This window comes from Melospiza melodia, chromosome 19 (assembly GCF_035770615.1).
Source record: "Melospiza melodia melodia isolate bMelMel2 chromosome 19, bMelMel2.pri, whole genome shotgun sequence".
NCBI lineage: Eukaryota > Metazoa > Chordata > Aves > Passeriformes > Passerellidae > Melospiza > Melospiza melodia.
Window position 1 is genome coordinate 3551137 of NC_086212.1, and position 15407 is coordinate 3566543.

The window sequence follows — 15407 nt, forward strand, 5'->3', positions numbered from 1 at the left end:
CTGGTTCCCAGCCCTTTGCTGCTGTTCCTCCATGTGCTCTGTTACCAGGTGAGGTGCAGCGCTCACATCTGCCTGCTCCTCAGAATCTCCCACTCCTTCTGGAGTGCCCAGGGCAGTCACAGCTCCCTGGGACCCATGGGGCTGTATGAGCCAGGTCCATCCATCCCTTCATCATCAAATATCCCATGGCAATTCCATAGGGCTGAGCTCCTGTCAGCCTCAGGCTCTCTGCACACTGCTGGGCCTCCTACAGACCTTAGGGGCTGCCTGCACCTCATCCTGCTCCCAGCTGTTCAATTAGAGCCACGGAGCCATCCTCACTTCCATCCTGTCTGCTGCATTCCCAGTTCATCCTCCAGCAGAGGAATGGACTGCAGGGTGGCATGAGGTGCCATGAGGTCCCCATTGTGGGATTCACATTCTCTGGACCTGAGAGAAGCAGAGAAGAGAATGACCAAAACAATCCTTATCTCATTTGCTGCTCCTGTGTTGTTCCAAAGCAGAATGCAATGTGGAGATTGTTTACCCACAGTGATGGTGTTTTGTTTCCTTGGCCTGTCAGGGCCAGGTGTGTGCAGACTGTGGGTCAGCAGGCAGTCACGAGATTCTGGGCAGTTGAGTACTTGTGCAGATTCAGTTTAAATATAATATAATATAATATAATATAATATAATATAATATAATATAATATAATATAATATAATATAATATAATATAATATAATATAATATAATATAATATAATATAATATAATATAATATAATAATATAATATAATGGAATAAAGGAATTAATTAGCCTTCTAATATCAATGGAGTCAGATGCATCATTCCTCCCAGGCTAAAATATCACCAATAACCCATCCCCATGGGTGACACAGGATGACACCTCTGCCCCTCCCAGTTCAGCTCTGGTGGCAACCTGACCCTTTTATGCCCTTTTCTGCCCCAAATTAATGTCACCCCCTCAAGCAGCGTGTGTGGGTGAGCGCTCTGAGCGATGCGGCCCAGCCTGCCTCCCTCCCTTCCCCCTCCTCCTCCTCCTCCCCTTCTTGCAAACACCTACATCCTTCCTGTATTGTTTCAAACCGCAAGATAATGAACTGAGCAGCCGAGCTGGGAGTGCAAAGGTCTGCGGGGGGAGGCGGGCCCTGCACCCCGGGCACTGCAAATATCACCGGAAACCTCTGTCCTGTGTTGCATAACCGGCCTGGGCCGCTCACCCCAAAGGGCAGCCCTGTCCCCAGCCCTGAACCTGCCCAGCCTTCTGTGGTCATCTGGCCCCTGGGCACTGCAAATATCACCAGAAACCTCTGTCCTGTGTTGCATAACCAGGCTGGGCTGCTCACCCCAAAGGGCTGCCCTGAACCTGTCCAGCCTTCTGTGGTCATCTGGCCCTCGCTGTGGGACCCATGGTGTGGGGCTGATCTGCTCCTGGGAGCTCCTCACTGTGTTTTCACCAGTGTTTATTTTAGTAAAGAACTTATATTTGAGTTTCTGAAAGTCTTGTCTCTCCCCCAGGTGTTGGTGGTCATCTCTGATGCAGGTTTGAAAGGAGCACTAAAGCTCAGCTCGTTCCTCCCCCTGCCATGGGCAGGAACACCTTGCACCAGGCCAGGTTGTTCCAAGCTCTGTCCTGCCTGGCCTTGGACACCTCCATGGATGGGACACTGCCAGTTTTCAGGTGTCCCGCCAAAGCATTTTGTCTCTGTGCTCCTCTGCTCCCTCTCCATCCTCTGTGGAAGAAAGAGCATTAACAGCAGCCTCACAAACTCCTCAGGGTTTTCACAGAGACAAGGCCCAAACAAAAGAGCTGAATGCATCTCCCAGGCCTCATCCTGAGAATGCTGCAGATGTGCACAGATGTGCAAAACATGGCTCTTCCAGCCCCAACACTCTGTGGCCTGGACAGCCACCAGGATGGTCACTGAGAGGGATGGTCACTGACAGGGATGGTCACTCTTGCCCTTGGAGCACCCTGGGATAGGGGAAGATGTCCCTGCCCACAGCAGGGATGGGATGAGCTGAGCTTTAAGGTCCTTCCCAGCTAAACCCTTCTGTGATTGTGTGACATGGTTCTATAAACACACAACAAACCCTGCTGTGGTCACACCAGGTGCTCTGGGTGTCTCCACATGTGGGAATCCATAAAACAGAGGGTTTTGGGAAAGCTGCAAAAGGTCTCAGAGACAGTAGAACTGTGATTAGAGCTATGCAGCAGCCATGAGATTGGTCAGCAGAAAAATTATTTAAATTGTAGAAAAGCAAGGAGAAATAGAACAATGATGTGTATTAACACATCTGGAATAACTCTCTAAGCTACAGAAAAGTTTATCTAGCAAGATATTAGGAAGTTTGAAGCTTAATAATGGAGCTCTGTGCATTGTGCTTTAAGGCTTACAAGCAGGTATTGTATTTGAAATAAGCAGCATTTTTTAACCAAAGGTACCTGTGCTTATAGTGGTTGGATAGAACTACTGTCAATGTGCTTTTGCTTTGTGTGATTGGTCAAAAAACTCATAAAGTGAGTTGTAACATTAAGTTCTGGGTCTGCTGCCTGGGATGTGAGCTGGTGGCCTCTTCCCATTGTCATAACCATGGAATGAGACTGATGCTGGAAAATCAAACAGCTCAAGGCACGTTCCAGCAGTCCTGTCCTGTTTGTGATTTGTACAGAGACCCCGGCTAGCAACATCCACATGCACTGCTGGGGGTTGGAAATGTACCCCTGCCCCACCATCAGCAAGGAAGGGACGTGGGGATAAAACATCTGCTGGGCTGTGTTACCCAGAGTTCCTGTGACAGCCCACGTGTCCCAGCCCTGGCCTGCTGTGCATTCAGTGTCATGCTGGCAGTGGATGATCCTCACTGCTGCTTCAAACCCCAGAGCAGATTTCATGCCTAAAACATCATAATTAGGAGGAATGGTGAAAAGCTGCAGGAACAGAAGGCTCTTGTGGCTCTCCAGCAACTGCCAGCTGAGCTTTGTATCGCTCAGCTTCAAGGAAAACCTTCTCTCCTGTTGGGTTTTCATAGCCAAACTCTTCCTCTGTGCCTGGCAAAGTCAAACCAGCTCCCAGACAGGCAACTCTTAATGGGATTTGGTTCTTGGAGGTTATCCCAGGGCAAACACTTAGGTGCTGATAAGACAAGGGGCTCCCAAGGAGCTTGGAGTGCCTCTGGAGCTCTCTGTGCAGGGTCAGGGCCATGGGCTGTCCCCAGGAGCAGGGCTGGGTGATGTCACTGTCATATTTTCTTTGCAAAATCCCTTTGCCCAGGAGTTTTCTCCTGGGAAGCTGAGAAGCCTCAGAGAAAAATGAAAACAATAATTATCTGATTTGCTTCTCCTGTGTTTGCTGCTTTGGAATGTGGTTGGATGTTGTTTATCCAACACATGAATTGTTTTGACTTAGTGACCAATCATAGGCAGCTGTGTCAGGACTCTGGAGAGTCATGAGTTTTTCATCAGTATCTTGTTATCCTTCTGTCTGTATCCTTTATATATTATATTATATTATATTATATTATATTATATTATATTATGTTATGTTATGTTATGTTATGTTATGTTATGTTATGTTATGTTATGTTATGTTATGTTATGTTATGTTATGTTATGTTATGTTATATTATATTATATTATATTATATTATATTATATTATATTATATTATATTATATTATATTATATATAACATAATATGGCAATTGATCAGCCTTCTGCAATCATGGACTCAATGCTAATTATTACCCAGGTGGGGGCTTGTGGTGACATAAACCTGCCTGGTGGTTTAACAGAGTTAAACAACACCTCACCATGCTACAACATAAAGCTGGCTTGATGTAAGCCCTCCAAATGCATTAAGGATCAGCTCTTCCTTCTGGGGCACTTTGCTAAAACCCTCACTTGCTGTTATTGATGGTCCTGCAAAGGCTGAGAGAGCTGGAGTGGTTCAGTGCAGAGCAGAGAAGACTCTGGGGACAGCATTGAGCAGCCTTGAAGAGGGCTTGTGGAAAAGAGGGAGAGCAGCTCCTTACACCAGCAGGGACAGGAAAAGTCTAAAACTAAAACATTTTTAGTTTTAAAAATAAAAAGGGGGAGATTTAGGTTAGGATTTAGGAGGAAATTCTTTACTCAGAAGGTGTTCACTGGCAGAGGATGGCTGCCCCTGGATCCCTGGAAATGTCCCAGGCCAGGCTGGACAGGGCTTGGAGCACCCTGGGACAGCGGAAGGTGTCCCTGCCATGGTAGGGGTGGGATGGGCTGAGCTTTAAGGTCCCTCCCAACCCAAACCATTCCCTGTGCTAAACCTTCCAGGAGCTCATCTTTCTGCTCTGACATCCAGCAGAATGTGGCTATTTCCACCTCCAAAAGGAAACACTCCACAGCTCACTCCAGTGCAGCCAAGTGTCCCCAAGGAGAACATCCAGGCATGGCAGAAATGCCCCATTTTGAGCTCACCCCACCCTCACAGAGCTGCACTGATTATTTGCATGACTCTACCTGGAACATCCTGCAAAGCCCAGGTCTCCCCAGGGTGTTGATATCTCTGCAAATCCAGATCCCCTCAAAAGGGTTTTGGTCACTCCCCTGTGAACCCAAATATTCCCCTGCCTTACTGCCAGGGATCTGTGTGTCAGAGGAGCTGAAGAAAAGGATGCACTGGAGGTGTGTTATTATCTTTTCATGGGAAATTCACAGATGAAAGAAAGAAATTTAAAGTTTATGTCTCATTCTGTATTCCTTTCATTTTGGGTTTTGAGAAAGAAGAAATTATTCATGTCTCCAGTTCCTGCCCTCGCTCTCGCTCGTTTCTCTCTTTCTCTTCCTCTGTGCCAAAAATGAGAATACAAAGGGATGGATGGCAAATGTTTATAGGGAAGAGGAGATGTACTCTCTCAGGTTTTTGAGTTTTTTCAACTCTATAGCTCTAAATAATGCCTGAAACTGTGTAAAAATGGCAACTTGAAAGGGAAAAAGTGAAGTGTTGAGACATTTCAGTGCAGAGGAAAGAAAAGAAATCAATTCTTGGGCATTTCTTGCTTTAATGAATTCAGTGTTTTGAAGGGGTCAAAGGAAATACAAAACAACATAAACCCATGAAACTTTTGATTGAGAGTTTGAATTACTGGGGGTGGGGTGTGTCAAGAAATAAAATTTTTCTTATCTGTAAAATGGGAACCATGCATTTGTTTTGCAACATGACTTCAGATTGCTTTTCAATTATTCAAAATAAGATATTTAGCTGCTTTTTTCCTCTTCATAGTCAGAGACCAAACCTGGTGTAGATTTTGTGAATGTTCCCAATGGAATTATTGAGTACTGAGAGAGGCTCTGAGTGCCTGTGGTATTTTGGCAGAAATACCCTCAAATATTTAGGTTTTTTTTGTGGCTGGCTTTTATTTCCTTGTGATTTCAGTGGAAGGGGACAGTCCCTGTGGGCACTGCTGCAGCTCCAGGAGGAAGCTGGGACTTGCCCACCTGGGTGACATCAGCAAAGGGGACAGTCCATGAGAGAGGTGAAAGGAGGAGGTCCCAGGAGATGAGATCTGAGGGTGGAAAAGGCCTTCAAATCCATCCTGCCCCACCTTTTTCCTTGGTAATTTCAGAAGCTGGAAGAGCATCCCCACAGTCCATTTCCAGAGTGTTGGTAGGAAAATGGGGAGAGTGCCTGTGGCCTTTTTCCCTCTGTATCCCACATTCACTGAGGAGAGTGGGAGACAGGATGAGCTTCCTGAAGGGCAGGACTACTCAAAAGACCAGCCACAATTAAAGCACTCAAATAAAGCTCTAATTATAAAAACTCCCCTGCACAACTACTGAAATATTTGGTGTAAATTGCTTGGGGAAAAAATTTTATTATAAACTGTGCACCAAGCCAATAAATCTCCTTGCAGTGTAGTGCTTCTGGAGATGCTATCTCATGTTCTGACAGTCTGTGCACTCCAGAAAGAGGAAAAAAAAAGGTTCAATATGGTCTGAAATTCCTTCATCCTGTTTCTGTGCACTCCAGAAAGAGGAAAAAAAAAAGGTTCAATATGGTCTGAAATTCCTTCATCCTGTTTCTGTGCTAACTTCCCCCAAGCCAGTCTGTCTCCTGGAGAAATCCCAAATCCCTGGGACTTCTTCCAGGCCTCCTCTGGATTGTGGGAGTTACCAGCTCCTACTCAGGAGACAGAAATGATGACACACTCCATGTGCCCAGGGGGATGGAGAGAGGCAGTCCGACCCTGGGTGTTCCTGCTTCATGGAGCCCACAGGGATGTTGGGTGAAGCTGGCTGCAGTTCAGGTGGCCCAGGTGGCTCTCTCCAGCCAGTGGTCCTGTTGCTCCCCATGGGGCTGAAATATAGGATTAAATCAGGGATGGAGGGGTTTAAATCAGGGGTTGTCTCGGGTTGGAAATGCAAGATGTGCCTGGGGCTGTGTGTTCCATTTCTGTATCTGTCCCAGCTGGGGCAGCTCTCTGCTGTTCCTGGGGCAGTTTTTTCTTTCTCTCTCCCACAGCCAACCCTCCCTCCAGGAGATCTCTGCTGTCCATGGCCACTGAGTGTCCCTGCAGGGCTGATCCAATCCCAGCATCCCATGGGGAGATGCTCCGCCCAGGGGAGGAGCCAAGCATTCCTGCCTGGATCCAATCTGGGCCTGGCACAGCACAGCAGCCTTTGCCCCCTGCATTGCCAGAGGAGCAGCTTTCTGCTGCCCTGCATGGCCAGAGGGAGCCCAGGCCCATCTGCAGCAGCCCTGGAGCTGCAGAGGAAAACTCCCCCCTTGTGCAGGATCCCTGCTGCAGCAGAGCCACAGCTGGCACTGCAGGAGGGCTGAGCCCCCATGGGATGGGGCTGGGACACCCCCTGACACACAGGGGACAGGGCCTGTGATCACTCTGGCAGCGTTTGTTTGTATTACTGCATTGTTTATTTTATTTTTATTTTCTTCCCAAATAAAGAACTGTTACTCCTACTCCCATATCTTTGTCTGAGAGCCCCTTAATTTCAAAATTATAATAATCAGAGGGAGGGGGTTTACATTTTCCATTTCAGGGGAGGCTCCTGCCTTCCTTAGCAGACACCGGTCTGTTCAAACCAGGACAGGGAGCAGGAGCCACATCCCCCAGAGGTGCCCACAGTGAGCTGTGACCAACCTGTGGGTGATCAGGAGGGAATCCAGAGGGGAATTGCTGGTTTTGCCTGGGAGTTTCTCAGACAGCAACAGGATTTTCAGCTTGTTTATTGCTAAAAGGTGACATTTTTAACTTCCCCCTTTGCCAGGAGCCACAGGAAGGGTTGAGGAGCTGAAGGAACCTGGCTATGGAGGAGCTGCTCAGCTGAAGGGTGTCCCTATGGCAGTATGGACAGGGATGCTCAACCATGGGACAGGGGGGTGTAAGAGGAGGGTGAAGTCACACCAGGCTGCAGCAGACCCTCTAGGACAGATGGATCCACATTTTCCACCTGCTTTCCCTCCACAAGCAGCAGCTCTGAGGGAGATGGACGGCCCAGGGCACGCATGGCTCTCCTGGCTTTGCACAAGGCACTGACCTTTGGTCTGTATCCCATCTAAAATAAGTGTCATTTTATAGCCATACCCACCTGCCGTGACCAAAACTTCATCTGGGAAGCAATGAAATGTGCATTAATTACACATTGAAGAGCAGTGGAAGTGTTCCTCTCTCCCACAGACTCGCAGTGCAGGAAGCTTCATTCATCATAAAATTTTAATGGGATTACAGGCTGAGGAATTGCATTTTGCCTCTGTGGCTGAGTGCTGGCAGTGACTTGAGGCATCTGCAGGTCCCCACCTGGCTGCCCTTAAAGGAGGAGGGAGAGCACTGCAGCATCTCCCAGTCCTTGCTGCTTCTCTGTGTGTTCCCAGGTTTTGGTGCCTCAGAGCCACAATGGGAGCATGAACAGAGGGAGAGGAGCAAGGCAGGGTGGGGACAGGAGCCCCGGGGGTGCAGAGGGGGAGGCTGAGCTCTGCTGAAGGCACTCAGCTGCCAAACACCTGAAATGAGCTCAGCAGTCTCACCTGCACAAACACCACCTCCCAAGCCCTGCTTTATCTGACCTCTGTGCCCACAATAATAATGGAGAGCAACAGAAAGTTCTCTAATGTGCCTGCAGTCGGAATAAAGTAACCCCACTAGGAATAAAATGTCCAGCAATTACCCTGCCAGGTATTATTGTGCTGATTTATCAAATTGCAGTTGAAAGTCAAGAAGAGTTGAGGAGACAGTGATAAAACATCTGATCTCAACTCTGACTCTCAATTACCCTCCTGGCCAGCACAGTATTTCACCCGGAGCAATTGTTATTCCTCTCTTCATCTTCAAAAATCATCACTCAGACTGGGAATTTTGCACTCCTTGTGTTCTGCCTGCACTCTGTGAGGAGCTGCCAAGGGGATGCTGAGGTTTAGGGAATCACAAACCTCCTGCTGCAGGGTGGAGCGCATGGAGGGAAGGCAAACTGCCTGTGCTTCACCCCTGTGAGACACGGGCTCCTTTTTGGGCCCTCCAGTTTGCAGAAGGATGGCAAAGGTGCCTCGTGTCGTGTTTGCTTGGTGGGCAGAGCCCTTCCAGCCCTTGGGGACAGCAGTGGGCAGAGGGCAGGAGAAGCACAGCTGGTCCTGCTGAGGAGGTTCCCATCCCAGCCCTTGTTCCTGGAGCACTGGGGGCAGCTCTGGTGCATGGAAAAGGAGGATGTGGAACTGTTGGAGAAGTCCAGAGGAGGCCATGGAGTTGCTGAGGCTTCCTGTGGAGAGAGGCTGAGAGAGCTGGGGCTGTTCAGCCTGGAGAAGAGGAGGTTGTGTGGAGACCTCCCAGCACCTTCCCAGGGTGTGAAGGGGCTACAGGGAAGCAGGAGAGTGGCTCTTCCTCAGGAACTGCAGTGACAGGACAAGGGGAATGGGATCCAACTGAAAGAGGAGACATTTAGATTATGTTAGGAAGGAATTGTTCTCTGTGAGGGTGGGCAGGCCCTGGCACAGGGTGCCCAGAGCAGCTGTGGTGCCCCTGGATCCCTGGCAGTGCCCAAGGCCAGGCTGGACAGGGCTGGGAGCAGCCTGGGACAGTGGAAGGTGAGCTTTCAATGATGAGCTTTAAAGTCCCTCCCAGCCCAAACCATTCCATGATCCCACGCTTGTCTCTGGGCTGGGCCATGCCACGGTGGCAGTGTGGATGTTCTGGTGGCCCCACCTTGGTCAGGCACAGGAGGAGGAGGAGGAGCTGGAGGTGCTGTGCAGCCCCTGCTGGGTCTGACTCCCAACCTGTGCCTGGCACTGCCCAGCCTGAGGGTCCTGGTGCCCAGAGCCAGCTCCCAGGGCTACAGCTCATGTCCTTTGTGGTGGTGTTCACAGGGGTCCCAGGAGGAGGGAAGAGATGAGAATCTGACTCCATGTCTCAGAAGGCTTGATTTATTATTTTATGTTATATATTATATTAAAACTATACTAAAAGAATAGAAGAAATGATCTCATCAGAAGGCTAGCAAAGAAAGGCAGGAAAAGAATGATAATAAAATCTTGTGATTGACCAGAGAGCCTGAGCCAGCTGACTGTGATTGGTCATTAATTACAAACAACCACATGAGACCAATCACAGATGCACCTGTCGCATTCCACAGCAGCAGATAATCAATGTTTACATTTTGTTCCTGAGGCTTTTCAGCTTCTCAGGAGCAAAAATCCTAAGGAAAGGATTTTTCATAAAATGTGTCCGTGACAGTCCTTCACCATGGACTCATTCTGCATCCCTTTGGGAACAGGGACACCTGCCAAGGTTCAGGTCTGCCCTGGGTGGGCACCAGGACCTCACCAAGGTTGGCACAAGGCCCCTGCTCCCAGCATGTGCTGCAGCTGTCAGGGACCTACCTGGGGTTTGTCAGAGGAAGTTCTTTCATTTGATCCTTCTCTCAGTACTTCCCTTCCACTCCATCACCTCAGCAATGATAACACAGATGTAGCAAAGTGTCCTCCCAGCCCTGCTGGGGCACTGGTGGCCCCACAGCTCAGGGTGGTGCCACAGGAGGATGCACAGGTGGGGAGAAGACTCTCCCCACACACTCTGGCAGTGTGGGGGGCTGTGTCCTGCTGGGGCCGTGGGATGTTGGTGGATATTCCCCATTTCTGTGGGAGCCAGGCATGGCACCCCCCTGGGGCAGAGCTCGAAGGGTTAACAGCACCGAGATGCTGCTGCTGAGCTTTGTTAAACCCCTTATTACACCCTGCAGCACTGCTAATTATGTGTTCATTAACCAAAGTCAATTAGCCAGGGCTCTCGCTGCCTCTTCACATCCCTGTCCATCATTAGCCCAAAGTCTGGGAATTCCTGCCTTGGTCCTGCCCTGCAAACTCTGGCCCCAAAGCTGCTCCAGAGCCTTTTGAGGACCCAACCAGCGCTCTTTGACTTGAACTTGGAGCTCCACAGCTCATCCTGCCCCAGAACACCACCCTGCCTTTGGGGCAACTGGAGAGGAGGTGAAGGGGAGCCAATATCCTTCTTCAAATATGGGAAAAATTACCGCGACAAGGAAAGCAATAAATTCTTCCCCACGTTCAAAAGCAAGGGATTTGCTTTGTAGGGAGAGAGATTTAGGTTATCTGCCTGGAATTTAAAGGTTTTTAAAGGGAGGTTAGGCACACAGGCAAGGTTTAGGGAGAGCTCACCCTGCCCTGAGGCTTCTTGAGACCCTGCTACTGAATTTTCCAGTGCTGCTAATAACAGAGCCAGGGTTCAAGGCAGGGGGAAGCTCCCCCAGCCCCACCAGCCCTGCCTGGCCCAGGGCCCCAGGTCCTGACCCTCCAGGCTGGGCTGAACCCCGTGGTTGAACTGGATGTGCCCTTCCAGCACTTGCAGAGAGGTAAAAATGGAGAACAGCTAATTGGAAAGGGAGATAGTGACAGGACAAGTGGGAATGGATTTAAACTGAAAGAGAAGAAATTTGGGATATTGAGAAGGATTTTTCCCTTGTGAGGGTGGGCAGGCCCTGGCACAGGGTGCCCAGAGCAGCTGTGACTGCACCTGGATCCCTGGAAGTGTTCAAGGCCAGGTTGGAGCAACTTGGGAGAGTGGAAGGTGTCCTGCCCATGGACATATTTTATGAACACATCATCACAGACACATTTTATGAAAAATCCTTTCGTTAGGATTTTTTCTCCTGAGAAGCTGAGAGGCCTCAGAGGAAAAGAAAAACAATAATTATCTGCTGCTGTGGAATGCAACAGGTGCATCTGTGATTGGTCTCATGTGGTTGTTTCTAATTAATGGCCAATCACAGTCAGCTGGCTCAGACAGAGAGCCAAGCCACAAACCTTTGTTATCATTCTTTGCTATCCTATTCTTAGCTAGCCTTCTGATGAAATCCTTTCTTCTATTATTTTGGTATAGTTTTAATGTAATATATATAATAAAATAATAAATCAGCCTTCTGAAACATGGAGTCAGATCCTCCTCTCTTCCCTCAACCCGAGAGCCCTGTGAACACGGTCACACCTTGCCATGATAACTCCAGAAAGGTTTTCATAATATTCCATTTCCCCCTCTTATTTTAATCATTGTGTATTTATTATGACATTGATTACTTTGATATTGCAGAGTGAGAAGAGGGCAGGGCAGGTGAGGATGTGGTGGGACAGGAGAGAGGGTTGGAAAGCTGAGGAGGACAAGGCAGAGGCCACATCCAGGATGTCCCCCAGAAAAAGGAGAGACTGCTTCAGCTCTACTTTTCATATGTTTTATTATAAAGAAAGGTAAGATAAGCATTGTGAACCGAATGTGCCAGGTGCTGCTAAAGCAGCACCCTCAAACAAAATAAAAAATAAAAAAACCCCAAAAATGCACCTTATGAGGAAGTGTAATTATGCTCTCTAATTTTTTCATAAATAGACAAAAATCATTGTCAGCAATTTTTTTAAATAGATGGACATATGGCCGGAAAAAAATAATAATGCCATACAACATGGATATAAATTGTCCATTTCTTGCTGTACAAATAATAGAAACAAGTTTGGCAGGCTTTTTTTGTTGTTTTTTTATACACATCTCCCTTCTATGTATAACTAAAAAATGTGCTACAATTAATATAAAATGCTTTTACTATAAAGTAAACTACTAATTTCTTTCACAAAAAAATCTTAAAGATGTCTTTAGCACAGCTCTAAAACACTTAGTAAACTACTTACAACTATCCAACAAATTATATTTTCATGATCTCTTTCACATTTGTCCTCTCATAGTTTGCCTTCTGCTCTCTCCCCCACCTACCTAGCAATAGTTTTTATTTATTTTTGTAATTTTTTTTTCGCCAGACCATCCAAGGCCTTTGCATGTACAATATTCACACAAACTTCACATTTTCTTGCACAAAGTTTAGTGCTGTTAGCAAGTCAAAAGAGTGCATCCTCCTACTGAGCTGGCCTAATGCTGCAGGACACCAGACCTGGGTTTATGCTGCGTCTAAAAGCAGTTCACTAGGAAAACAGTCCGTAGCTAAGCTGATGGCAAGCAGAAAAACGGTGTCCTTAGTTTAACTTCATCATTTTTTTGTTGGTTTTGCGCTTGTTTTATTATTTTTATTTGAATTTTCTCTCTTTATTTCTTTTTTTGTTCTTTGCGATTTACGAGGCGGGGTTTTTTAGGGGGGGGGGTGGGAAGGGGGAAAACTTCCACAGAAAGTAGACTTATTTTTTTTTGTTTAGAGTTCAAAAAGAAAAGGAAAAAAAAAAAAAAAAAAGAGAAAACTGCTCTTAGAGCCTGGAAACGAAGCCAGCGCCGAGGTGCGGTGGAGCCGCGCCGCCCGTCCGACCGCTCGTGCCTCCGGGGGCTGGAGCATTGACCCTCTCAAGTGTCCTTCTGGTGAGCCTCCTCCAAGGGGTGCTGAGCCTTAGGTGAGGTAGAGTGCCTTGTCCCTTGGCAGCATGCTGTAGGAGAGAGCAGAGGCAGTGAGACAGCAGGGAAGGCACAGCTGGCACAGCTGGCACACGGTTTGTGCCACCCCGTGGCTTTCAGGGTGATGCCGTTTTCGTTTTTATTCTTTCATATTGATGCCTTAAGTTTTTAGCTTTATATTTTCCAGACCCTGTAGTGCAATGGTGTATAACTCTAGTGACACTCCTTGTAGAGTGTCAGTAAGCTCTCTTCACATTTTGGTCAGACAGTTCCAGAGTGCCTTGTCCCTTGGCAGCATGGTGTAAGAGAGAGCAGAGGCAGTCAGACAGCAGGGAAGGGGCTGGCACAGCTGGCACAGCTGGCACACGGTTTGTGCCATGCCCTGACTTTCAGGGTGATGCTGTTTTCAATTTTACCTGTTTTTCTTTCATTTTGATGCCTTAAGTTTTTAGCTTTTATATTTTCTAGATCCTGCATTAGTGTATAACTCTGAACTCCTTGTACAGTGTCAGTAAGCTCTCTTCACATTTTGGACAGACAGAACAATCCTTTTCCAGATGGGAACCAAGGGCATCACTGCAGCCTCAGGCCCAAAAAAGTATAAACAAAAGTGAATTGGGGGGAGCAAACTGGGGGAATGTGACTTCATTACCTGTAATTGGACAATTAACCCCTGATATGCAATTAGACCAAACTTATATCTGAAAAACTCATGACTTTTATCTATCTTGGGTGCAGCCTCTGCTAGGCTCTTGCACTGCCCAAGGCGTGTCCATTGAAGGCCTTCAGTAAATACCTACTTTATTCCTTTAATTCTGTCTAGCCTCTGTTCTAGGTAGCCTCTCCAAGGCATCAATTTGTTCTCTGTATTCTTTACACATATATTTGTTGTATTAGTGGCCAGTTTTCCCTGTAGTTTTCCATGCTCTTTCCCTAGGTAGAAAGACAAAGCATATTCCAAAGCTCCTGTCCTATCTTGGTTCTCCCTGCCAACCAAGGTGGAAAAGCAGCTTTTCAGAGATATTTCCATCAACAAAGTACCAGTCCCATGTGAGGGAGGGGAAGACTTAGAAGGGAATTTACCCATGGGTGGGAATTGCATCACCACTTGTGCTCGTAATTGGTGCTTCTTGTCAATTATGCTAATTTACCAAACTTATAGAACTGCCTGCACCCCCATGGGGGTGGGCTTTTGTGGACGATATTCCATAAGTTCCCCTGAAGGCCTCCAACAAAGACCAGCTTTCATATCACCTCCTGTACTAATGTAATTTCAAATGTGAGTGTTGTTTCATGTACAGGTTGGAAAAAGCATCAAGGGCACAAAACACAGGGTGGGCTGCACACAGAGGGACCACAGCAAAACCATTCAGGTTGGAAAACCCCCCTAAGATCAAGCCCAACCATTCTCCCAGCCCTGCCAAACCAGGTCCCCAAGTGTCACATCCATGTGGCTTTTAAAGCCCCCTCAGGGATGGTGTGTCCACCACTGCCCTGGGCAGCTCTTCCAATGCTTGACCACTCTTTTTCTGCAGATTTTTTTCCAAATACCCAATCTAAACCTCCCTTGGTGCAATTTGAGGCTGTTTCATCTTGTCCTGGGAGCCCAGCTCTCACCTGCCCACACCTCTGTCAGGGGATAGCCCTGACCTAACCCTAGGAGGTAACCCTAACTCCAACCCTAAATTTCAGGCTGTAGTTGTAGAGATTGAGAAGGTCCCCCTGAGAGTTGGATGCAATTTTATTTCTTCCTGAATTTCAGCTATAAAGGCTACAACATCATTTTCTTCCTGTGGCTTGGTGGGGCTGCAGGGCCAGCTCTGGGGGTCCCTGTAGATCCCACCAGCAGGATGTTGGAATGCTGTGCCTGGGATCAGCCCCAGGGCCACCATCTCCTGCTCCACCACACCTGAGGCTGAGCCAAGCAGGTTTAGAAAGTGAATTTTGGATCAAATATGCTCCTTCTCACACTACATAAGGAGAGCCCAAAGAGGGAGCCCAGATGCTCTTTTTTCTGGGACATAGTACAGAGAGAAGTGGCTGAAGTCCCTCTCCCCTGGCTGATGACCTGTGGGGTTTTTGGTCTGAGATTCAGGCCTTCCAATGGGACACACAATGGAAACATCACCAGCTCCGTGAAGACATCTTGGCCTTAAAAAGTGTTAAAAGTTAAAGTTAAAAGTCTTGGGAGGTTCTGGTGTGGGTGTGTTTGTGAGTGGAATAATAGAGAAGGGGCAGACAGCAGAGCAGGGCTGGTGCTGATAGAGCTGTCTTCTGACAGAGTCAAGAGCCCACCCTCTGCTAATCTCCACATTTTATAATCTGCATTTAAAATGCACAGTCTTCCCTCCTGCACTCAGAAAAGATTTAATGCCACTGAGCAGCAGCGAGGCATTCCAGTCCTAAAACTTCATTAATTTTACACAGCATGCTGCAGAGCATTTCCCAGTTCATTACGAAGTATTACCATAAATAATTGAATCCAAACGAAGTGCAGTTGTGATGGGTTATCTTTGCCTTTTTAT

General features: G+C 47.6%; 1 protein-coding gene across 2 annotated transcripts in view; it reads right to left on the bottom strand.

Annotated features, from left to right (window-relative positions):
* Nucleotides 1–11712: 11712 nt before the first annotated feature.
* The window catches only part of TOX2 (TOX high mobility group box family member 2), a 176401-nt gene continuing 172706 nt past the window's right edge, over nt 11713–15407 (bottom strand). For both annotated transcript variants that reach the window (XM_063172164.1, XM_063172165.1), the window contains one exon: nt 11713–12914. In XM_063172164.1, the coding sequence (XP_063028234.1) occupies nt 12878–12914 (37 nt within the window). In that variant the 3' untranslated portion in view covers nt 11713–12877. The remainder of the gene's footprint in view (nt 12915–15407) is intronic.